Genomic DNA, 22,752 nt, shown 5'->3' with positions numbered 1-22,752 from the left:
AGGCTGCCCACGGATGCTCTCCAGTAGCAAAGCCGGCCAAGCCCAGTGCCCCCACCAGACCCTCGGCCTTGCCCAGCCCACCACAGACACCCCAAAACCCCCTTGGGCGCCCCATTCCCCACCCCATACCCGGTGCCACTAGATGGCATTTGAACACCGCACACCCGGGACCCACCCGCACCGCGAAGGTTTCCACGCCTTCGGTACAAAATCCTCCCGGTTTCCCTTTAATCTCTAAACCTCATCTCATCACCTGCCCGCGTTTAATTTTGCTTCCAAGAGGGTGAAAAGCACCAAGCCAAAATAAGCCCAAAAAAATCTGCTTCAAAACAGGAGAAAAGCCCAGAAATGGCAAAGCAAGTTGATTTTTTTTTTTTTTTCTGTAGAGGGTTGTTTCCTATGGAAAATAATGCTTGGGCTGCCAGTAAATAACTTTTTTGCCCTGTCTGCAAGATTAAAAAAAAAAAAAAAGCCGATTTTTTGCAGAGCCCTGGGGTCTCGCAGCACCCTCCCTGGCAGCACCCACAGGGTGCTTTGGTGGCTACGAGACACCCCAGGGGTGGTGTAAAACCGGAGACCTGGCTGAGCAGCCGGAGCAGGCACACGGCTGCCATGCCGGGAGTATCTACAGCAGGTGGGAAAAGAGGCTTGAGAAATGCTGCTCAGCCCGCCTGATGGAGTGGGGAGGAGAAATTTGAACCAAATGTGGTTTATCCTCCCAAGACTGGGGTGAGAGAGGGACAGGCAGACCTGCAGGCCCCACTGGCACAGCTCTCTGCTCCTCTACACCCTCAGCCAAGGGGCACAAACGCCTCCCCCACCCACCCCGGTGTCCCAGGGAGCCCCCTCCCAAATGTACACGCTGGAAAAAAAAAAAAAGGCATCAGGATAAACCCCCCCCAGTCTGGAAAAACAGCTGAGATCCTCAAGTAGCATCCCCCAGCCAGGCATCTCCGAAGTGCCGGCCCTTCCCCGGCTCTCCAGGAACAACAGTGCTGATAAAAACGGGCAGCTTCAGCCCTTGGGGACACCAATAAATCCTTCAAAGACCCCTCGCTGGAGAGGGGAGATCACACCCGTCCTCCCCCCAGCCACCCCCTTTGCTGAGCAGGATCTGGAGAAAAAGCACTTTTTTATTTTTTTTTTTTTTTCTTTCAGTTGTTTATTTTCAAGCTCCAAAAGGGGTATTACAAAGAACAGACAGGAAAAATAACAACCGGAAAGCTGTTCTCACACGGTAGTGACGGTGTCCCTTTAGGATGGAGGGGGGACGGTGGCTGAGGTGGCAGCAGCAGCGGTGTGGGGACACGATGCCGGTCCCCTCTCGCCACAGCAGTGGGAAAGCTGCTCGCTGACGAGCTGTAACCCCACGGTACCAGCTCAGAGCCAGTCACTTGCTTTCTGAACCACATGTCAGCCTGCTCTTTTTTTTTCCCCCCAGTATGGACCCCAAATAAGCAATAAAACTCCCATTTAAAGATGGGAGCCGAGGGGTGGGGTGCAGGCTGCCGAGTGAGCGCCTGCGAGTAGCGGAGCTGGACAGGAGGCTTCGGCTCTCCAAGGAAACAGAAACCAGCTTCTTCAAAAAGATAAAATCCACCCCCTGCAACAGTGTTTTGGAGGCAAACCACCTCCCTGCACCGAGGGGACATGAATCCTCACCCTCACGCCCGGCTCCGCATCACAACCCCTTAGACCACAGGCAAGAAGCCACCAGGAGAGAAAAGAAATTTTCCCCTCGACCCCCAGCGGGTGAGCGAGGGGTGAGGGGGTGCTCTGGGCTCCAACAGCCCCCCCGTGCCCATGCCCGTGGTACCGGATACAACCGGAGGCAGCACTGCAGGGTACGAGGAGCATCTCCCACATCCCAACTCATCTCGGAGGAGCCGGGATGCTGCGCCGACAGCCAACACGAAGCCAAGGGTGCCGGGACGAGCTGTCTACGGAAACCTCCCAAGAGCCATGAGTTTCAATTTTTATTTATTTTTTTTTTTTCTCTTTCTCTCCGTTTAAAAGCTATTTGTTCCACGTGCGGTGGTCCCACGGCGTCCCGCCGCTCCCGCTCTGCCCCCGGGTATGCCCAGGGCAGTGGGACGGGGTTCGTTTTTCTTTGCGAGGCGCTTTTTGCTTCCACGATCACACAAACTGTAACAAGCTTTACAAGAAAACACTGGCGAGTCCCGAGGTCTGGCAACAACCTTATTCTCGGGCCGAGGGCAGGAGGCTTTCCCTTCCCCTCCTCCTCCTCCATCATACGTGTCCTTCAGCCTCTTCACCTTCAGCACCGGGAGCTTTCGGTCCCTTTTCACAAGCTGCTTTCTCGGCTGATTTTTCGACCCCGGTTTTGCTAGCTGCTTCCTGCAAAACAGCAAATAAAAGCACACGGAGTTGGAAACCAAAGGAAGTAGCAGGTAGGTGACAGTGACGCTGGGGATGGGTACAGGCAGCCAAGCCTGACAGGGCAGGCAAAATTCACCCCCCCCCGGCTCCCCACCACCTACAACCACCACAGCTCACACCAGAGGCTCCTGTTTTCTTGGCTCAGCAGCCGGTGGAGGTTAAACCTCCACAGCTCAGAGAGCTGCTGGGGAAACTATGGGAACCCCTTGGAATGATGCGACTGGCCTCGACAGGAGCAGGGCACTGCCACAGAGCCAGCCTGGACTGGAGGCAGGGGCACAGAGGGACAAGGAGTCCCCTGTGCTCTGCACTGGTGAGGCCACACCTCAACACGAGAGAGATCTCGAGGGGCTGGAGCGAGGGCAGAGGAGGGCAATGAAGCTGGGGAAGGGCCTGGAGAGTAAATCCTGTGAGGAGCCAGTGAAGGAGCTGGGAGTGTTCAGTGTGAGGAGGAGGAGGCTGAGGGGAGCCCTCATCCCTCTCTGCAGCTCCTGACAGGACATTGCAGAGAGGCTGGGGCTGGGCTCTGCTCCCAGGGGATCAGGGACAGGACAAGAGGGAACGGCTGGAAACTGCAACAGGGGGGGTTTAGGCTGGACATCAGGAAAAAAATTTCCCAGAAAGAGTGTCAGAGAGTGGCACAGGCTGCCCAGGGAGGGGGGAGTCCCCATCCCTGGGGGGGTTTAAGGGCCGTTGGGATGAGCTGTGGGGGGATGTGGGGTAGGGGAGAACTTTGTAGAGTCGGGCTGAGGGTTGGACTCGATGATCCCGAGGGGCTTTTCCAACCTGAATGGTTCTGTGATGCTGTGAAGGAGACAGCGAGCCATGGGTGCAGCCTCTACGCGCTGGGGCAGGGTAAAGCCTCGCGCCTGCTCCAGCATCAACTCCCCATCAGAGCCGGCGGCACCAGCCAAGGCACCGCGGGGGCAGCGGCCGGCCGGGGCCACTTCACCCCGAGCCCCTCACCCCGGCACGCTGCTCCCCAGGCTCTGCACTGGTCCCTGAGTCCACAGCCTCAACCTCCAGGCAGCAGTTCAGAAGAGATTATACTATAAATGACCCGTGCAGAGGCCTTGCAAAGCTCTGTCCTCTCTCGTTACAGTACACCGGGTTTTGTTCAGAGGAATTTTGGACGGGAGCCTGTCAGGAGACAGCGATCTCTGCGTACGAGCAGAGGAGCGGGCGATTACCTTACTGGCCTCAGGAAATCCATACTATCATGTCTCAAAATACCCTTGGCCCTGCCAGAGACAGGCTGACATTTCATTTTACCAGCGACCAGGAGGTCGATAGTCACCAGCTGGGAACAGGGAAATTTAAGTACAAACGCCAGCCCTGTTATCAGCCCTCGGGAGCTCAAACTGCAACCACTGTTACTGATCATTGAGCACCTGACCGCAGCCTCTGTGTAAGAGAGACCAAGAGATAAACCACTCCTCACTGCAGCAGGCTCTATCCCTCCATCCTCAACCAGATCTATAATTTAATTGGTTTTAACCCATCTCTTCTCATCACAAACCTGCCAAGCATCCTTCAGCACAGCCTGCTAGGTGGCCAGAAACAGGCAACACGCACCTTTGCATCCCTCTCCGCAAACTTTGTGAACATGTTGGCGTAGATCCTCCGGTCCCGCTCGTTGTGCTCCTTTGTCTTCTTCTGGCAGACAGAGATCTGGGATTTGGCTGCTTTGTTCTGTGGATTTACTTCCAGCACTTTTTGAAAGTCACATTTTGCCAGCTCGAACTCATTCATCAATAACCTGGCTTCACCCCGCCGGTACAAGCCCTTCTCGTTGTCCTGGTCCAGTCCTAGTGCCTGGAAACATAGGGGTCCCCCGTTAGCAACCTGGGGCTCCCCCAAGAGATCCCTCTATGGTCAAAGCCTCATTAAATCTGCTGAAATTAGGACAAGGTGGCTTCAAGTCTCCAGAGCACATGCATCTTGCTCAACAAAAACTGACTTGTCTGCGTCAGCAGCTGGCAAGTCATAAACAGAGTTCAGTTATTTCTCCTTGCTTAAAATCCCCCTGAGAGTGGCAGAGTCGGTGGGAGACAAACCCACAGACAAGAAATCAGGTGTAAAGGCTAAACTTGAGCCCAGAGGAGCACGGGGAGCTTGGAGGCAAGGGAGTTGATGGATTAAACATGGTTTTGTCTGACTGCTTTAGCAACATTATTTCCCTTTAGTAAAAACCACTTGTGCATCTCAGAGATCATTTACCTTTTAGATTAAGGCAACCAGCTTTACTATTTTTCCCATGTGCAAGATGCTTAAATTTACACTTTTATTATAAAAGAATTAATAGTTTCCCAACTAAGACAAGGTGGCAACTCTTTTAGGGACTCGCAAAGTCCCATCCCACTCACTCCTCAGGGGGCTTGGAGATCAGCTGCAGCTCCGGCTGCCTCTGTCGTACCCAGATCAGCAACCAGTGCCCAGACCCAGCCTGAGCAGACCTGAACAGTGTCCTAAGGCTGTTGGTCCGTTCACATGGATCTAGCTTTGGAAGAAAAGCTGTTTTAAGTGAACACTCAGGTGGATTTTGAACTCCAAAAAGCACTTTTGCTCCTGCAGTCTCTGAGCACGCAGCATCCGCAGGGGCCTCGAGGTGCAGAAGGGATGCCAGCATCCCACTGCCGCTTGGAAATTGCTTCTTATAGGAAAAGAAATTCAAAAACCCCCAAATTCCCAATGAAAACATGCAAGAGGAGAGGATGCTCCAACCTCCAGGCTCGGGCACCTCTACCTTGTCGCAGCACTCGACAGCTTTGGCGTACTCTCGCAGCTTCAGGTAGCACATGGCCAAGTTGAGGAAGGCAGCCAGGAGGAAGGAGTCGGAGGCTTTTGACTCTTTCTCAGACAAGCCATATTCCATTTCCAGCCAGGACACGATCTTCCCGTACTGAATCACTGCCTGCAGGTATTTGCCTTCCTGGGATGGAGCAAAGAAGAAGAGGCTAGAGGAACCCGCGCCGACAACGCTCAGTCTGCTCCCGAAACATCCTGCAAACAGGTTACGAGTTTAACGCAGTGTGTGAAAAAAATAAAATGACTGAAGGAGGATGCTGAATACCTACAAACAGGGTGGGGCTGGGCTGGAGCTGCTGGCGTGCAGCCCCTGTGAAAAGCCAAGTCGGAGTCTGCGTTCCTCCTCTGTGCAGAGCAGAGGAGGGTCGGGATGCCCCAGCCCGGGAAGGGGAACTGCAAAGCCCCTTGGCATTAGCCCTGGCCACATCCACCCCTGGGAAGAGTCTGATCTGCTGTCCTGCTCCTCAGGGAGCACACGTGGGCAAGAGAACGCTGGGAAAGGAGGAGGTATCTCAGGGAATGAGAAAAAGGCAGAGGAAGGGCAGGACTTGCCTTCCCCAGCACTGCCTGGGGGGACACACAGCTTCTCTGACAGCATCACTGCCAAGTTCTCTACCTGACCCTCACCCCCAATTTATTTCCAGCTCCCGTGCTGCGCCTCGGTCATCCCCAAGTCTACAAACCTTGAAGTACATCGTGCCCTTCTCCTTGACGATGGCAGCCTGCTCCAGCTTCTCTTTGGTGTCCATCTCCCACGACTCCTTGGCCTGCAAATAAACGCCCAGAGCAATCCCAATGGGGCAGGGCAGCCCCCCTGCACCAGGAGGCCACGCGGCCTCCTAGGATTGCTCGTTAGCGAGCGGGCTCGTCAGGGCAGTATTACAGAGGGATGATCCAGCAGCTTTTTCAATTTGAGGGGCTGGGGACGAGACACCCAGAGCACAGGTCAGGGTCTGAACCTGGAGCCCTTCACAACAGGGCTCAGCACTTCACCCTGGGCAAAGTGATTTGGCCACTGCAACCCCACAGGAGGAAAAGCCCTGACAAAAAACAAACCCCAAAAAGGGAAGAGGAGGGTGGGGAGAAATGTCCCCCAGCAGAGAGGAGATGAGGTGGGTCTTAGGTCAGGGTGATGGGGAGGTCTTAGGTCAGGGAGGGGACCCAGCTGGGGATGAGGCGCAGCAGCACCTGCCCCATCCCATGGGCATCTCCTGCATCCCATCACCAGCCTCCCACGGGCACAGCGGCTCGGCACGCCAGCCGAGCTCCTTGGGGCAGCTGGCTGGACACACTGACTTTCATCTGTGCAGCCTGGGGGAAAAACAAGGGGGAGAAAAACAAATGGGGGAGAAAAAAAACATGGGGGGAGAAAAAAAGACACGGGGGGAGAAAAAAAAACACGGGGGGAGAAAAATGGGGGAAAAAAGGGGGGGGAAAGGAGGGAAAAAAAGGGGAAAAAAAAGGGGGGGGAGGAAAGGAAAAAAATAATAGGGAAAAAAAAAAAAAAAGGAAGTACAAAAGAAACAAGGCCACGAACAAATAAGAGAACCAGCCTTGGACGCCAGCCAGAAAAATAAAACAAACCAACAGAGAAGAACAAATGAAGAACACCGAGATCCTTGGTGACGTATGGGCTTCAGCAGGGGCCGGGCTGCAGCCACGCCGGGGCCAAGGGGTGGGCGCTGTCAGGGCCCGGCGCTCCACAGCCGGGGGGGCCCCAGCACGCTCCTGCCCTCACCTTTTCAAAACTTTTCAGCGTCACCTCGTAGACCAGCTCTGCGTTGGCCTGGATTCCGTATTTGGGCTTCCCCGCCTCGCCAAAGCCGTACCTGCGAGGGCAGAAAGGAGCTGTCAGAGGAGGGAGGGGGGGGGGAAAGAAAAAATCTTCATTTTGGGAGCATTTGGTCATAAACACAGACCCGGGTTACTAATTCTGGTTTCATGCCCAGCCCCACGCCTGCAGTTTGCTAACATTTTGGGGCCAGGGTGATGTTATCCTCCACAAGCAAAGATATCTGACAATACACAGTGTGTTTTATATTGGGACTCATCCTCTCCGGGTGCATCAAATCTGTCTTTTTATACAGGTTTCTCTCCAGCATAAGGAGACATTTCCAGGGAGACATTTTTCTCTCAGACACAGGACTCGGATAAACCCCTTTCGTGTGATTTTTTACAGCAGCTCCAGATTCCTGCCTATATGCCACCCATCACCCCTGCTAGCACTGCTAAGTTGAGGCTCTCCCGATTAGTCCTAATTTTGGGATCTCCATCTTCACAGAATCCCAGAATCATCCGGGTTGGAAAAGCCCCTGAAGCTCCTCCAGTGCCACCATGACCCTCACCCTGACCCTTCCCAACTCCCCCAGATCCCTCAGCGCTGGCTCAGCCCGACTCTTCAACCCCCCCAGGGATCCCGGGGACTCCCCCCTGCCCTGGGCAGCCCATTCCAACGCCCAACAGCCCCTTCTGCACAGAAATCCTTCCTCAGAGCCAGCCTGACCCTGCCCTGGGCAGCTTGAGGCCATTCCCTCGGGGCCTGGCGCTGGGGCCTTGGCTCCAGAGACTCATCCCCCCTCTCTGCCCCCTCCTGGCAGGGAGTTGCAGAGGGCCAGGAGGTCTCCCCTCAGCCTCCTCTTCTCCAGACTGAACCCCCCCAGTTCCCCCAGCCGCTCCCCAGCAGACCTGTGCTCCAGACCCTGCCCCAGCTCCGTTGCCCCTCTCTGGCCACGCTCGAGTCATTCAATGGCCTTTTTGGGGTGAGGGGCCCAAAACTGAACCCAGGAATCGAGGGGCGGCCTCACCAGTGCCCAGCACAGGGCTCAGATCCCTTCCCTGTCCCTGCTGGCCACGCCAGTGCTGGTACAACCCAGGATGCCACTGGCCTTCCTGGCCACCTGGGCACACTGCTGGCTCACAAGTGCTGAAACGACCTGGGCAGCTGGGAGCTTAAAACTAAACAGGATCCCCATGGGGACGCTCCTTACCGTGGCCCGAGGTAGAGGATGCAGTGCTCTCCCCTCTGCATCTTCTCCAGGGCTTTGTCGATGCCGATGGGGATGTCGTGGTCCTCCCCTTCGCCCACGACGAACTTCACATCTTTGCAGTCGAACCTGGTGCCGCCGCAGAAACCCTCCAGGTGAACTGCAGCAGGACGAGAAGGGACAGGGCAGGATGGCACCCAGAGCCACTCAAACCAAGGCAAGGGGGGCTCCAAAAAAGCATCTTATAAAGTATCTTATGAAGCGCATCTCCCCAAAACCCAGCAAAGCCTCCAGCCTTGAAGGGGGGAGACACGGGGCTGGGGGCAGCGGAGGAGCCCCTGGTGAGCAGGGAGGGATGGGGAGGGCTTGGAAACATTGCTGAAAAGCAAGGCAGGCCTATCTTGTCTAAGCAAGGACCAGACAACAGATAAACATCATGACTAATATGTTCCCCTCGTACTCAACTGCACGAGTCAAGTCTTACTGGAACTGGATATTGCTCCTGGCACGGCGCCATGCAGAGTTTATCACAGTGATTACAAATCTTCTATAGAGCGCTATACTGCCTTGCCTTCTACCTCGAAAACAAGGCTATGTTCTCCTGCCTCTAAGAACTCAAAGTACAAGATAAACTCTTTTTTTTTTTTCCCTTTTTTAATCTTCAACCAATAATCGTGCTGTTCCAGCCCCAGACGCTGGCAGAAGCACAGGCGGAGCGGACACTGGGTACCTGGCACATTCACCACCTGGTACTCCTGGCTGGGTTTCCACAGCAAGATTATTCTTTATTTATTTGATCCTGAAGACGATCCAGGCTTTGGGGACAGTTTTATGTTCTTTACACTCTGCTTGCAGGGTACAAGGCATACGCGTGCAGGCAGGTATAAAGTCAAAGCAATTTCATAAGGAACTCCCATGTACCATTAAAAAAACAAAAAAGGCAAAACAAACAAAAAAAGGGTTTAAGAGGAAAAATTCATGGTAGGCATTACAACTGTGCTTAAGGACTTTGCAGCCTGGAAGGACACAAGCTTTACTTTTGCTCGCTGCAGAGCAGAGAGGAGATATCACCCGTGTGAGCGCTGCTGAAGCGGGGAGAGGAGGGATGCTTGGAAAAAAACCCTCGGGGCTAAGGGCTGCTCACAGAGCCCCTCCAGCACCACACGGAGCCCCAGGATGCGACCCCAGCTACCGCGAGGCACCGAGCAGCTCACCCCGGGTGGCAGGAGGCGAGTGGAAGCAGACACCGTGTCCGACACAGCCAAGAGGGTCCAGGCTCCATACAGGAGAGCTGCAGCCTGGGCTGAAGGAAACCTGCCCGTCTCTGCCCCACGGACACCTCCCTGCCCTGGGACCTACAGAAATCCCCCGGGATGAGGCGTGTGGGCTAAGCGAGGCCACAGGTAGACCCCAATTCCCAGGACAGGTCCAGCCCTGGGGTGTTAAACGCTGCTGTAACAGCCCGAGGGTGCTCTCCCCACTCAGCTCTGCCTCCTCGCCCCCCTCCCACCACCGAACCCACGCTGGGACTCAAGTGCAGCAGCGTGGAGGATGCTCACATGCTTCCCAGCACCCCGGGACGCATGCTGCACCCATCACTGGTGCGCAGCGACCACGGGGCTCAGGCTGGCGTGTGCTCACCCAGCTCAGTTTGAGGACAAAAGGCAAATCCAGTTCCTCCGGGGCTGACTTCTGCTTTTGCACTACCCAAAACTGAGGTGGCGATTTTTTTAGGCATAAGAAAGTAGAAATTTAAGCCTAAAATACAGATAACCCAGCCCTCTCCCTACATGTTCCCAGTGAGTACAGATCAATAATCCCAGCACTACAGCTCTCCTAGGTCCCCTGTCCCAAGCGGGATGCAGCAGTGACGGGAAGATCCCACTTTAAAACAGGATGCACGGGAGGATTCTGCAATCCTTCCCTTCGAGGATAGTTTTGCTCTGTATTAACTGCACATAAAATGCACCGGGCAAAGCGGGGGGAAAAAAATCTCTGCTCGGGTTTCCAGGAGCAGGTCAGCTGGCTGCAGTCGCTCTTGGATTACAGGGAAAAAAAAGCTGCTGAAGGAACATCACTCCGGTTGCAGCTCTGACTTATTGTTCTCTCGGTGCCTGCAGCGATTTTGTTTTTGAAGAGCTGAGAACAGAGTGTACCGAGTGCGGCTGGCACACGAACTTGATGTGCTGACAGCAATTTGTACTCAGATTAAAAATGGAGAAGGAGGAGGGGGTGGGGGGAAAGGTTGTAACAAAAGCTGGAATGCCAGATTTTGACTGCAGCCTGGGTTTTAGGGACCGGAACTGCAAATTAGGGTCTGTAAAACTTAAAACCTATTAAAATGCTTTCAAAACTCCAGCCTAGAGATGCTTGTTCCTGGAAGTATGGTTTCTTCCAGCCTAATTCCAGCAGCAGTGCTCCCAAATACACAGCTGAGATAAACCACTGCTGCCCCCCTGGGTCACAGCCTTGCTCCAGGGAGGGCTGTCAACCCGTCCCCACGGCTGCCATCCCATCGCCCACCATAAGTATCCCTGCATTTGTTAAAAAAAATATTTTTTAAAAAAAAGCCTATTTGCACTCAAAATGCTCACTGCAAGGTTCCCAGGTGCTGCTTCTCCTTGTTCTCTCTCACTGGGATGTACACACTGGCCCCTGATGTAGAGGGATGTGTAGGTCCAAATGAATGAAGGGCCCCAGGAGCCGCGAGCGGAGCGGCTGGCACGCTGCCGGCGGGCTCAGCGCAGCATTCCCGGTCCCTGCCCTGCGTGGGACATCCACAGGACAGCCTGGCCGGGCATCCAGCTCCAGGACACAAGCCATCACTCTGCAGGACGCGCTCATTTGAAACGGGTAAAACAGGGATAACAGGCTGTAGGGCATCAGGCGTACGAGGAGCCTCGTTATTTGGCTCCTTACACCCTTTCAGAGAGACGATTCCTGGTTGGTACCACTGCTCCCTGCCTCAGTCCCCTCCCGAGGCATTAAAGCATCGTCACGCTCCAGAAAACCTCAAGCTGCAAAGGGAACAACCACAGAGGGACCAGGGCTCTTCCCATCCTCCGCATTGGGCAGAGCACTGCCTGTAAAGTGCTCAGACCTAATCGAAATGAAGAGGAATGCTGGATCTGTGATGATTTCAATTACATTTAGCTTTTCAGTTTAATCTTTGGGGTAGCAGAGCTGGCTTGCAGCTCGGCTCGTGGCTGGTCCCCAGCTAGGATGCTCACTGCGGGAGAGGCAGACAGTCGAATCCGAGTCAAAAAACTCATTTTTCCTTAAAAGAAAGCCTTGTTAGAAGAACCAGCCATTTAAAGCGGTGAGTTTTATGAGCTGTCACAGCTCACATCCAATTTCTCCTTCGCTAAAGGGAGTTAATCTTTGTGTACAGGAGCTCTGAAAGAGAGAAAACAAAGTAAATGCCTCCTGTACGGAGCAAGCTCTGTGTCTGTGGCCGAGTGGTTCTTGGGAAGGATTAAAAATAAAATGAGCCTGGCTTCCCCTGTCTAGCCCTGCGAAATGTCTGCTCCAGAAACGTGATCTGGACAGGGAGAGACCCAAGCTCCTCAATCCTCCCATGTCAGCTAAGACCACCTCAGCCTCAGCAAACCCCTTGTATTAATTTCCTTTCATATGCTCCCTCCAGCAGCAGCCCTCTGGCTGCAGGGGAAGGAAAAGAAAAGGCTCCACTCTGCAAGAGGTGTGATAAAACCCACCAAAACTATGATCAGCATTGGAACAAGGAGGCCAAGGAAGGTGCTGAGTGCCTGTGTCAGTGCCTGAAACACTCAGCAAGGGACACCATCAGGGAAAGATGTCCCAGCTACTGATGTTTTTGAGGCAAGGCAGAGCCCAGGTTTTCAGCAGCTGGCGCATCCCAGAGCAGCCTGGACACTGCAACAGATGCAAAAGGGTTGGGGGAAACAGCAGAGCCCCAGAACCCCGTGGGGGTTTTCTTCCTCCGCTTGCTGAGCAGCTCCGGGGCTCACAGGGATGCCGTTTGTCAACACGACGAAGAAAACAGAGCGCAGGTTATATTCCAGCCATCGCTCCCTCACTGCAGCCTGAGGTTTTCCAGTCAAACCCTCCCGGCCAGCAGCTCTGGCAGAGCCGCCTCCGGGGCTGTGCCAGGGAGAGCTCGGAGCTGCCTCCCCGGGCGGGCAGTGAACCGCTGCTCTCCCAGCCCCTCACCGTCCCCTCCGGCCTCCGGATGGATGGAACTGCACCGTGACACACGGCCACCTTCCATCGATATACGGCCAGCAGCGAGAAGAACGCGGGGCTGCTCCTCCAGGGCAGGTTCACCCCTCCAGCCCCCCCATCCCCCAGAGGGACCAGCACTCACTTTCCACCGTGGCACCTTCATTAGGGTTTGAATAACCTTCTCCCTTCCTCTTGATCCTCCGGATTATCCCTCCATCCTCAAACAAGTCCTCGCCTTTGAAGTCAAGCAGCTCGACCTAAAAAATAAAGTAATAAAGAAAAGGTGGGCAGAGCTCGGGGATGGGAGGGGGGGAAGGAGAAGAGAAAAACAACAGAAAAGCCACAAAGCAGCAGTTCATCTCCTGGCTGGAGCGTCAAGCCAGCTAATTCTCCATTCAGCTGACGAGCAGAAGTTGCCCATAAAAGCCAGCTCCAAGCCACAGCATAATACACCCGATTTATTAGAAATTGGGACACATCCAGTACCTGAAGCATAACAGTAAAAATAAGTTTATTAAGCCTGTAAGGGTACAACACGGCCACTGCTAGAAGGTGCTGTGAAAACTGTCCGGGACCAGTGTGGGCAGGAGTTTCCCCGCCATTCTCCGACGGGACCAGCTCTGACCCACGGCTTAGTCCCCACTCGACTTGGAAGGACTAAGCCTTAATTTAGGACAGACTCATTCCTCCCGCCCCACCGCCTTGTCCTGACGAGCCCTGCCCAGGGAGCACACCGTGCCAAAACCTTGGCTTTCCTACCGCCCTGCGGCACTAATCAGTTTTTAGCACCCAGAGGCATTTCCCAGCCGCTTTCTCCTTCCCATGTGCATTTTTAAACTGGGAATCTGCCCACTCCCCCCCCTCCGGCACTGGGGCTCTCCCCAGTCGGAGTTTCAGTCCCAGCCTCCCAGCTCAGACACACATTTCTGAGAAAACCCTGGCAGCGGTTCCTGGAGCAGAGGGACACGTTTCAGGAATCCAAGCTGGTTTTTGTGTTGGGTTGGTTGGTTGTTTTTTTTTTGTTTCTGAGCTGGCTGGCAAAGCAGAAAGAGAGCGAGCGAGCTCATCCACGCCCCGGTTCGCTGGCATTACTTGCCTCAAAAAAGAGGGTGGCGTTGGAGGGGATTTTGGGGGCACTGCCAGCAGAGCCATACGCGTACTCGGGTTTGCAGAGCAAGTAGCAGATCTCTCCCTTCTTCATGGTAGCCACCCCGATGTCCCATGCCTTGATTACCTGACCTAGGAGAGAGGCAGATGTCAGGCAGGAGGGAGCAATCGGTAGCCCAGAAAAAACCCAGCCTGGGTGCGGCGAGGATAGCACCCCAAAAAAACCCCCCACCCTCAGACTGAAGGCAGGGCTGACACGGTCCATCTGTCCCGCAACAGGGTCCAACCCCCAGGATCATCCCACCCACCCCCCCCGGATCATCCCGTTCTCGAGCATCCCCCAGGTCACACCCCCAAGACTGGCTCACCCTTGCCCAGGCTGAAGACAAAGGGCTCGTTCCGATCGCGGCTGGAGTCAAATTTTTTACCATTGGCCAGTTTGCCTTTGTAGTGGACATAAACCTTGTCCCCGATCATGGGGGACTCATCTTCGCTCCCGGGTCGCTTAATGATCTGAGAGAGAGAAACCACCCGTGAGAAGGGAAGCCATGGGACAGCCAAGGAGCCATGGAGATATACACACACACGCACGCATTTTTATATACACACATACACGTTTTTATCTACACACATACACGTTTTTATATACACACACATGCATATACATATATTTATATATACACACACGTGCATATATATAAAAATATATATACGCAAATACACATACATCCCAGTGCTGCTCTAAACCGAAGGAAGGCTCGAGGGGGAGTCATTCAATTTGTCCTCCCATCAGCCCCTAAAAATAAATCCCAAACTGGAGCCATGGTGACGGAACGGGACAGGGCTGGGAGCAGAGACCTGCCCGTACTCTGCGGAGGTGTCTGGATAAACACGGCGGTTCGAAACCTGAAGCGAATGCAATTACGCTCGCTTTCTGTCCGTACACATTTTACTCACAGGGGTGTGTCATTTCACTACTCGCTTCTTGTCAACACTTCTTTTTTTTTTTTTTTTTTTCTTTTTTTGAATGCTACAGCCTGGAACAAGCAGTTCTCGAGCTGAGGATGGAGCAGGGGAGGATGCTATTCTTAGAGGAAAGGTCCTATTCAACTGGAGAAGAGCAAGCGCTGGGGAGCAGAACTATCCAGAAACGGCCTTGAATATGAAAAAGGGGTTGTGGAGCAGACTAGATGACCTCAGTAATGTGTTCTTTCTAATGTCTGTGAGTCACACACAAAAATGCTTTGTGGATTTACAGCTAATAATCTGATTAGGAACACAATAGCAGCAAAATTCATTGAGCAGCCTGAATCCATCAATCTCAAACACCACTCCATCCTTCTTTATTCCAAGTGATGTTCATCTCCTTTGCGTTTCAAATAATTAAAAAAAAACATCAGTCCTACAGCCCTGGAAGTACTACATGACCCCAAGGGCTGGGGATTGCAGCTCACCAACATGGCCATGAACCCCAAAATGCAAAAAGAAATGCAGGAGCCTCCTGGCAGCCCCCCCTCACCTTCAGGACCCCTCGGTCTCGAGCCGGCGTGATGTCCTCCCCGCGCTCCGCGAGAGCTGCTGCTGCCTGCACCTCCCCTTCGCTCTTGGTGGCCTCATCAGTGGTCATGGTCTCCTCGCATAAGTCTCGGACCTGGGGAGACACGGCACGCACCCCGTCAGCCCGCCAGGACCACGGGAGGTGGTGGAAGTGGAAAGGGTTAAAGAAAATTAGCAGCTCGCTCTGCTGCGGGGCCAGGGCAGGAAGCTCCGAACACATCTCAAGTGTGCAGAGCGGAAAATCCCTTCCCAGGGGCCACCCAGGCTCCGCTGAACCGCAGCGCGCAGGAAACCCCAACGCGTGACCGGCCGTCCTCGACGGGGACAGGGGACACCCCACGGCCCCGCCTGGCCCCAGCGAGGGGGGTGCTCACAGAGGTCCCCAATCTTCATCTTCAGCCTCCCTAGGTCAACACTGCACCCCCAGCATTGCCCCGGGACGTTCCCCCAGCAAGAGTTTTACCCAAAAAAAGCACCAGCAGGTAACACACGTGTCAGCCTGACCCCTGACACCCTGCAAAGTGTGGAAACTCATCTCGGGGTGCTGCACCCAAACCACTGAGTGCTTCTGCGGTGGTGCTCTGCCGAGCATCCATTTTGATGCAGGACTATTTTTGAAGCACCTACATCAGCAGATATCAAGGGCTGCGGCGAAGCCAGGAGAGAGTAAAGAGCTCGTGGGCAAGAAGCAAAAGGCTGATGGCCACCAAGCTTCACCCATCCCTTCCGGCTCACATAGGCGTGGGCACCCCTTGGGTACAGGTGCTAGAAATGCACACACCTGGCTAGCCTTTGCCTTCTGAGATATTCCATACAGTTCAAGATTATTTTCCACAAGGAATTACCTGTTTGTCAGAGACTATTATTCAGAAAGCAGCACCGCAACCCCAGGCAAACTTCACTTTCTCCTGCCCACCAAGAACACCCCAAAAAGGGAGAGCTGGCTCCAAGTCTCAGACAAGCAAAGCATCACCCGGCATGGAAAGACCTAAACGCACAGCAAGCATCTTCTCCAAAAACTAAAGCAAACCCAACACCAAAAGAATCCCAACTACTTGAGTGGATAAAGAGAAAATTCACAGCAAGACTCAAAGAAATTGAGGGAGGTTTGGGCAAACTGCTGGAGCACGACGCTCCCAGCGTCACCACGCTCCCAGCCGAGGTGCCAGAAAAGCCACGTTTTTTGTCAAACGCAGCCTTTTTCCAATGGTGCCTGGTGAAAAGAGAATTGCCTACGGTTTAAAAAACATTATTTCCTGATGATTTCCTTCAGACCGTAAGGCTATTTTGGTAGCCACACTGCTGCGTGACACGTAATCAAGGAAACATGTGACGGAGAATTAGAAAGCGATGGGTTTTTTAAGACATAAACCAGATCTATTAAAGTCATTCTAATTGCGAAACTTTCCCACAGTCTTTGGTGTGGAAGCTGATGTTAACCAGCAGGAGAAATCATTCATTTGGAGGATTCAAAAAGAGCAAAGAAAGGATGTTTTCAGTTCCAAGGGCAGATAAGTCGTGCTGCAAGAAGAATTGCGCTCCTCGCACCCGGGTGTAAAGGGAAGAGCTGGAGCCCGGCCCCCCCGGCACAGGAAGCCACCGAGACACAAAGAACTCTGAAATGGAAGAAGCAAATAGAAAAATAAGGGAACTGCTTGCTGCAATGCTCAATTATCACAGTCTTTGGGGTAATATTCAATGAGATTTTGTGTCTGCTCCCTTTCCCCTGCTCTGCTGAGGTTTCAGAGGGGAACACCTCAAAAAACACTGAAAAAAAAGAAATTTTGGTGGTGAGACTCATCATCTTATGGGTACTTATGCATTGGAGAACATGTCATTGGCTACTTCGAAATAGATCTTTTTACAATGAGGGTGGTGAGACACTGGAACAGGCTGCCCAGAGAGGTGGGGGATGCCCCATCCCCAGAAACATTCACAGCCAGGTTGGACGGGGCTTTGAGCAACCTGGTCTAGTGGAAGGTGTCCCTGCCCATGGCAAGGCAGCTGGAATAGATGATCTTTAAAGGTCTCTTCTAACCCAAACTATTCTATGATTCGGGCACTGAGATGGTGTCCAAGCCACCATGGTCCCTGCTGCCCTGCCACCTCTGTGGCCATCCTCCTGGAGACGAGCGAGGAGGTGGTGTTGTCCATCATGGCATGGGCACGCTGCTGGCACCACGTGCTGGCTCAGGGCTTCCCAGCACAGATCCTGTGCAGCACCAGGGATGCAGCATCCATAACCTATTTATTAAGGTCCAGGAGGAGCCCCCCCCCAAAAAAAAAAAAGAAGCAGCTTGCAAAAGAAGTGCCACCTCCTGGGGCAGAACCTCCCGAGGGCCACCAAGCAGCCACCACTGGGATGCAGAGGACGGATGGGGAGGTGCTGGCTCTGGCTCGCCGGTTGCTAAATCCCACCAAGAGACGTCTAAAAATACATCATACGCATCCTTCTCATTATTTTTCTACGTAAGCAATTAGTGGAGTCATCCAGGGAAGCTGGCCAAGGCGAGCAGGAGGGGAGACGCTCTGCGTCAGAAGCAGTGGGAGGGATGGAGCCCACAAGACTGGCTATTAAGATGTGGTCTGCATTATGAAAGAGCTCGAGACTTCTCCGTCCAGCAAAAAACGGCTCCAACTAGGTTAGAGAAAAGACCGTGCTGCTCCCGCTTATCTCCGGTTTGGAGCGACAGAAGGAGACTGGCTGGGGTCCAAAATCCCAATTAATTTGAAACAAACAGTTGCAGCGGAAAAAAAAAAAAAAAAATCATCTGCTACTCTCAGAGATCTAAATACCAGGGAGCCAAGGTGTCAAAGCCTGAATCTTCTCCTTGGAGGACCACGAGTGCTCAGGACACAGAGGCAAGGTTAATTAATTACCCTTTGTAAAAGTCCTTGGGTGTTTGACCCCCCAAGCAGACCCTGCTTTCCCACTGCTGTTACTCACGTGCTTAATGTTCTAAGTCCGTAAATGAAGCCGAGCTCAACCATCCTCCCTCCTCCAAACACCCACCGCTGCTTCATTTCCCTGGGAGGTAAAGAGGGATGGGTGGGAGGCGGAGAGAGGGTGGGGAAGGGTTAAACCCCCCCGGGCCTAAGGGCATCGATGTAAGGCCCAGAGAGGGAAGGGATTTCCACGCACAGTGAATAAAAGGGATGGCAAGGTGATTAAAAAAATCCAGAGCACACCCCAGGAAAGGTGCAGGTGGATGACAAGGAGGTTTTGCTTGTTTTGGGGCAGTTTTGCACAGTCTGGGGCAGTTTTGCATACATTGATTCTTCCCACACTGAAGGAAAGTCTCTTGCAAGAGCCTGTAAATCCCCCAAACCAGCCCTGCTCCAGCTCCAAGGCCGTGCAGCCACAGGGACCCCGAGCTGCCACCTCCACCCTCCCCAGCCCCTGCGAAAGGGCAAAATTATTCCTCACTGCTAAAGAGAAGGGTTTGGGGTTTTCACTTGTTTGTTTTTAATTAGTCCCCCCTCTACCAGATGATCTCAAAATTCAGCATAGCTGTTTCATCTGTAATTTAAGAGCTATAATAAACATATGCTTTAAAATCCAGAGGTTTTGACATCTGGACAAAATCAATCCTTCGAGGGCAAGTATTTCCATATTAATTAATACAAAATACATTGAAGAGCTTCTAGCTGAGCAAACAAGGAGGCTCCCAAGTTCAGGAGACTCCTACACGTGCACGACGTGTGCTTCACTCGGACCAGCACACCCCGACCCGCAGCGCCAGCACACGCCTGGTCTCAGTCCCGCTAAATTAATATAAACTCCTTGAATTACTCAAAAGCAACGACGGCTGCATCCTTCCCTCTTGCAAATCTGCTGTTTCCCCAAACACTGCCCTGCACGTTGACACAAGCAGCGGCAAATATTACTTTTCCCTCCTCCAAACAGAGCGGCATCGCCGCGATCGATGCTCGTGAGCAAACGATGCCCATGTGCAATTAAGCCACAATGGATGCCCACGTGCAATTAAGCCACGATGGATGCCCACGTGCAATTAAGCCACGATGGATGCCCACGTGCAATTAAGCTGCAGTCGATGCCCACGAGCCATTAGGCAGCTCGCAGCGGGCACAGGCTGCCCAGGCAGAGCTCCCTCCTGCACGCCCCAATACAGCCAGGCAGCACTACAGCTTCGTCCCCCATTTTAGCACTCCCATACAATCAGCCCTTAGTTCAGCTGCTGCTTCAGTAAAATAGACTCTGCACGATTTTTGACAAAGCGGGTACAACAAAAGGATTTTTTTTTTTTTTTTCTTTTTAAGCTGGGCAGTGGCTGGTGTCTTCCCCACCTTCATCACCCTCCGAGGTTTGCCTGCTTTGCAGGCTGCCAGGGTACCTCACGGGAGCATCTCGAAGCCCTCTCCCCTTTGCACACACCTTTGAAGCAAGGAAGCCTTTGCTCCAGGAGGATGCATGCTGTACAACACCAGCACACGCTGCCCAGAAATCCACGCCATAAACCCAAGCCATTTACATTTACAATCCGCACTCCACACGGATGTTGTCATCTTCCAGCCCAGAGAAACAGGAGAAAATTCAGAGCGGAGAATGGGATGCAGATGTCCGACCCCAGGCTGAGGACAGACAGGTATCACACATGCTAGGGTTTCACCAAGCACACGATCCCGAGCCACATTTCCTAGAAATCGGCATACCAGGAATTTGCCAGCTCCAAATGGAAACTTCATGTCGCAGATCCCTCCCAGAGGCTCACGGGAGGAGAAAGGGAGGAGGGGAAGAGAAAAGCTGGGGGGGGGGGGGGGGTTTGAGGGGTCTCACCTTGCCACCATGCGATCGCTGGAGAAGGTTTGAAGGTCCAGGGGGGTACAGGGAGGGTGTCCACCCAGAGACACGGCGGGGATTTCACACAAATTGCTGGTAAGAAGAAGAAAAAAATAAATTAAAAATAAAATAATAAGGTAAAAAAACCCACACGGGCTTTATTCTAGAACAGTATCTAAGAAGGGAGAAATGAGACAGAGGTTTTAAGCCACAGACCACGCTCCACCGTGGTCAGAAACGGGTGATAAGAACAGGGACAAAACATCCCCCGGCAGCTCCTCTCTCCCCGCAGCCGCGGGAAGATGTGTTGACTCACTGCTTCCATAAAAAAACATTCAGCACCTTACCATCAGTGAGGAAAAAAAAGAGGGGGGTAAAAAAAAAAGAGGGGGGGGAAGAAGGGTAAAAAAAGAGAGGCAGGGGGAAAAAAAGAATAGTAAGGAAGGGGGTAGAAAAAGAAGGAAGGGGGGGGAAAAAGAAGGAAGGGGGTAGAAAAAGAAGGAAGGGGGTGGAAAAAGAAGGAAGGGGGTGGAAAAAGAAGGAAGGGGGTGGAAAAAGAAGGAAGGGGGTGGAAAAAGAAGGAAGGGGGTGGAAAAAGAAGGAAGGGGGTGGAAAAAGAAGGAAGGGGGGGGAAAAAGAAGGAAGGGGGGGGAAAAAGAAGGAAGGGGGGGGAAAAAGAAGGAAGGGGGGGGAAAAAGAAGGAAGGGGGGGGAAAAAGAAGGAAGGGGGGGGAAAAAGAAGGAAGGGGGGGGAAAAAGAAGGAAGGGGGGGGAAAAAGAAGGAAGGGGGGGGAAAAAGAAGGAAGGGGGGGGAAAAAGAAGGAAGGGGGGGGAAAAAGAAGGAAGGGGGGGGAAAAAGAAGGAAGGGGGGGGAAAAAGAAGGAAGGGGGGGGAAAAAGAAGGAAGGGGGGGAAAAAGAAGGAAGGGGGGGGAAAAAGAAGGAAGGGGGGGGAAAAAGAAGGAAGGGGGGGGAAAAAGAAGGAAGGGGGGGGAAAAAGAAGGAAGGGGGGGGAAAAAGAAGGAAGGGGGGGGAAAAAGAAGGAAGGGGGGGGAAAAAGAAGGAAGGGGGGGGAAAAAGAAGGAAGGGGGGGGAAAAAGAAGGAAGGGGGGGAAAAAGAAGGAAGGGGGGGGAAAAAGAAGGAAGGGGGGGGAAAAAGAAGGAAGGGGGGGGAAAAAGAAGGAAGGGGGGGGAAAAAGAAGGAAGGGGGGGGAAAAAGAAGGAAGGGGGGGGAAAAAGAAGGAAGGGGGGGGAAAAAGAAGGAAGGGGGGGAAAAAGAAGGAAGGGGGGGGAAAAAGAAGGAAGGGGGGGGAAAAGAAGGAAGGGGGGGGAAAAAGAAGGAAGGGGGGGGAAAAGAAGGAAGGGGGGGAAAAGAAGGAAGGGGGGGGAAAAGAAGGAAGGGGGGGGAAAAGAAGGAAGGGGGGGGAAAAGAAGGAAGGGGGGGAAAAGAAGGAAGGGGGGGGAAAAGAAGGAAGGGGGGGGAAAAGAAGGAAGGGGGGGGAAAAGAAGGAAGGGGGGGGAAAAGGAGGAAGGGGGGGGAAAAGAAGGAAGGGGGGGGAAAAGAAGGAAGGGGGGGGAAAAGAAGGAAGGGGGGGGAAAAGAAGGAAGGGGGGGAAAAGAAGGAAGGGGGGGGAGAAAAGAAGGAAGGGGGGGGAAAAGAAGGAAGGGGGGGGAAAAGAAGGAAGGGGGGGAAAAGAAGGAAGGGGGGGAAAAGAAGGAAGGGGGGGGAAAAGAAGGAAGGGGGGGGAAAAGAAGGAAGGGGGGGGAAAAGAAGGAAGGGGGGGGGAAAAGAAGGAAGGGGGGGGAAAAGAAGGAAGGGGGGGGAAAAGAAGGAAGGGGGGGAAAAGAAGGAAGGGGGGAAAAGAAGGAAGGGGGGGGGAAAAGAAGGAAGGGGGGGGAAAAGAAGGAAGGGGGGGGAAAAGAAGGAAGGGGGGGGAAAAGAAGGAAGGGGGGGGAAAAGAAGGAAGGGGGGGGAAAAGAAGGAAGGGGGGGGAAAAGAAGGAAGGGGGGGAAAAGAAGGAAGGGGGGGAAAAGAAGGGGGAAGAAGGCTATACGCCATCCAACTTTTTTATTGGCCATTGCTGAAAGTCAAGGACGAACCCAACGGGGTGGCAAGGAGCTGACGGGCTGGGGGCTGGTTTTTAAGACCCGCTGAGCACAGAGTGCGTTCACTTCCCCGGCACCGCAACAGCCCGAAAAGCCTGGGATTGCAACACGAGAGGGAGTTTCTTTAAAATGCAAAGGTCAGCCTAAAAACCAGCAAATCTAAACACACAGGGGGGAGCCGTGGGGCCCCGAATCCTGGTGAGCATCACCCCAAATCGAACATCCACCCAACCAGCGCAGCAGCTGGGCTCTCGCCGCTGTCCCACCGTCGTTTTGCTTCCCCCCCCTCAATCGAGAAAACTGTTTTTTCTAATAAAACACCTACTTACTGAGCAAACTGGCCCTGTGCAGCAGAGGAGGGAAGGACCGGCTCGATGTTTCTTCCCCAGACGAGGATGTTTTAAGACGCCTGCGAAGCAGAGACACAGGGAGATGGCGTTTGAGTCAGTAATAAAATTGGGATTTCTAAGAAAATACAACCTGCTTAAACCCGGCAAGGCAGCTCCACATAATCCTCAGCTCCATCCCCACACATAGGGATGCACCCAGACACTGAGTGTCATTTCTCACACTCAGACATCACAACTCGAATTTTAAAATCTTTTTTTTTTTTTTTTTTTTTTAAATCCTGGCCACTTGACTTTTGCCCCCCTCCCTCCTTTAAAATAAGCAGGGAAGCCCATAAAATCTAAATTATCGCTAGCTGAATAAGACTCACATGGAGTGATTTACTTCCTAGCGTGCACGTTGTGCAAGCAGCTAACATCCCGGCGGGCCAGTCATGGCAAC

The 22,752-nt window shown here is 53.3% G+C and overlaps 1 protein-coding gene across 1 annotated transcript in view; it reads right to left on the bottom strand.

The window, feature by feature from the left end:
- Positions 1–1,963: 1,963 nt before the first annotated feature.
- Positions 1,964–22,752, bottom strand: part of FKBP5 (FKBP prolyl isomerase 5) — a 26,543-nt gene continuing 5,754 nt past the window's right edge. The window contains exons 2-13 of the mRNA XM_074925271.1: positions 22,293–22,372; positions 19,858–19,953; positions 15,022–15,153; positions 13,871–14,015; positions 13,492–13,634; positions 12,538–12,652; positions 8,196–8,352; positions 6,947–7,037; positions 5,892–5,975; positions 5,147–5,332; positions 3,976–4,215; positions 1,964–2,358 (exon numbers count right to left, since the gene is read on the bottom strand). Coding sequence (XP_074781372.1) covers positions 2,251–2,358; positions 3,976–4,215; positions 5,147–5,332; positions 5,892–5,975; positions 6,947–7,037; positions 8,196–8,352; positions 12,538–12,652; positions 13,492–13,634; positions 13,871–14,015; positions 15,022–15,129 — 1,377 coding nt within the window. The 5' untranslated portion in view covers positions 15,130–15,153; positions 19,858–19,953; positions 22,293–22,372 and the 3' untranslated portion in view covers positions 1,964–2,250. The remainder of the gene's footprint in view (positions 2,359–3,975; positions 4,216–5,146; positions 5,333–5,891; positions 5,976–6,946; positions 7,038–8,195; positions 8,353–12,537; positions 12,653–13,491; positions 13,635–13,870; positions 14,016–15,021; positions 15,154–19,857; positions 19,954–22,292; positions 22,373–22,752) is intronic.

This window comes from Athene noctua, chromosome 23 (assembly GCF_965140245.1).
Source record: "Athene noctua chromosome 23, bAthNoc1.hap1.1, whole genome shotgun sequence".
Taxonomy (NCBI): Eukaryota; Metazoa; Chordata; class Aves; order Strigiformes; family Strigidae; genus Athene; species Athene noctua.
This window is presented reverse-complemented; position numbering and strand designations above follow the sequence as displayed.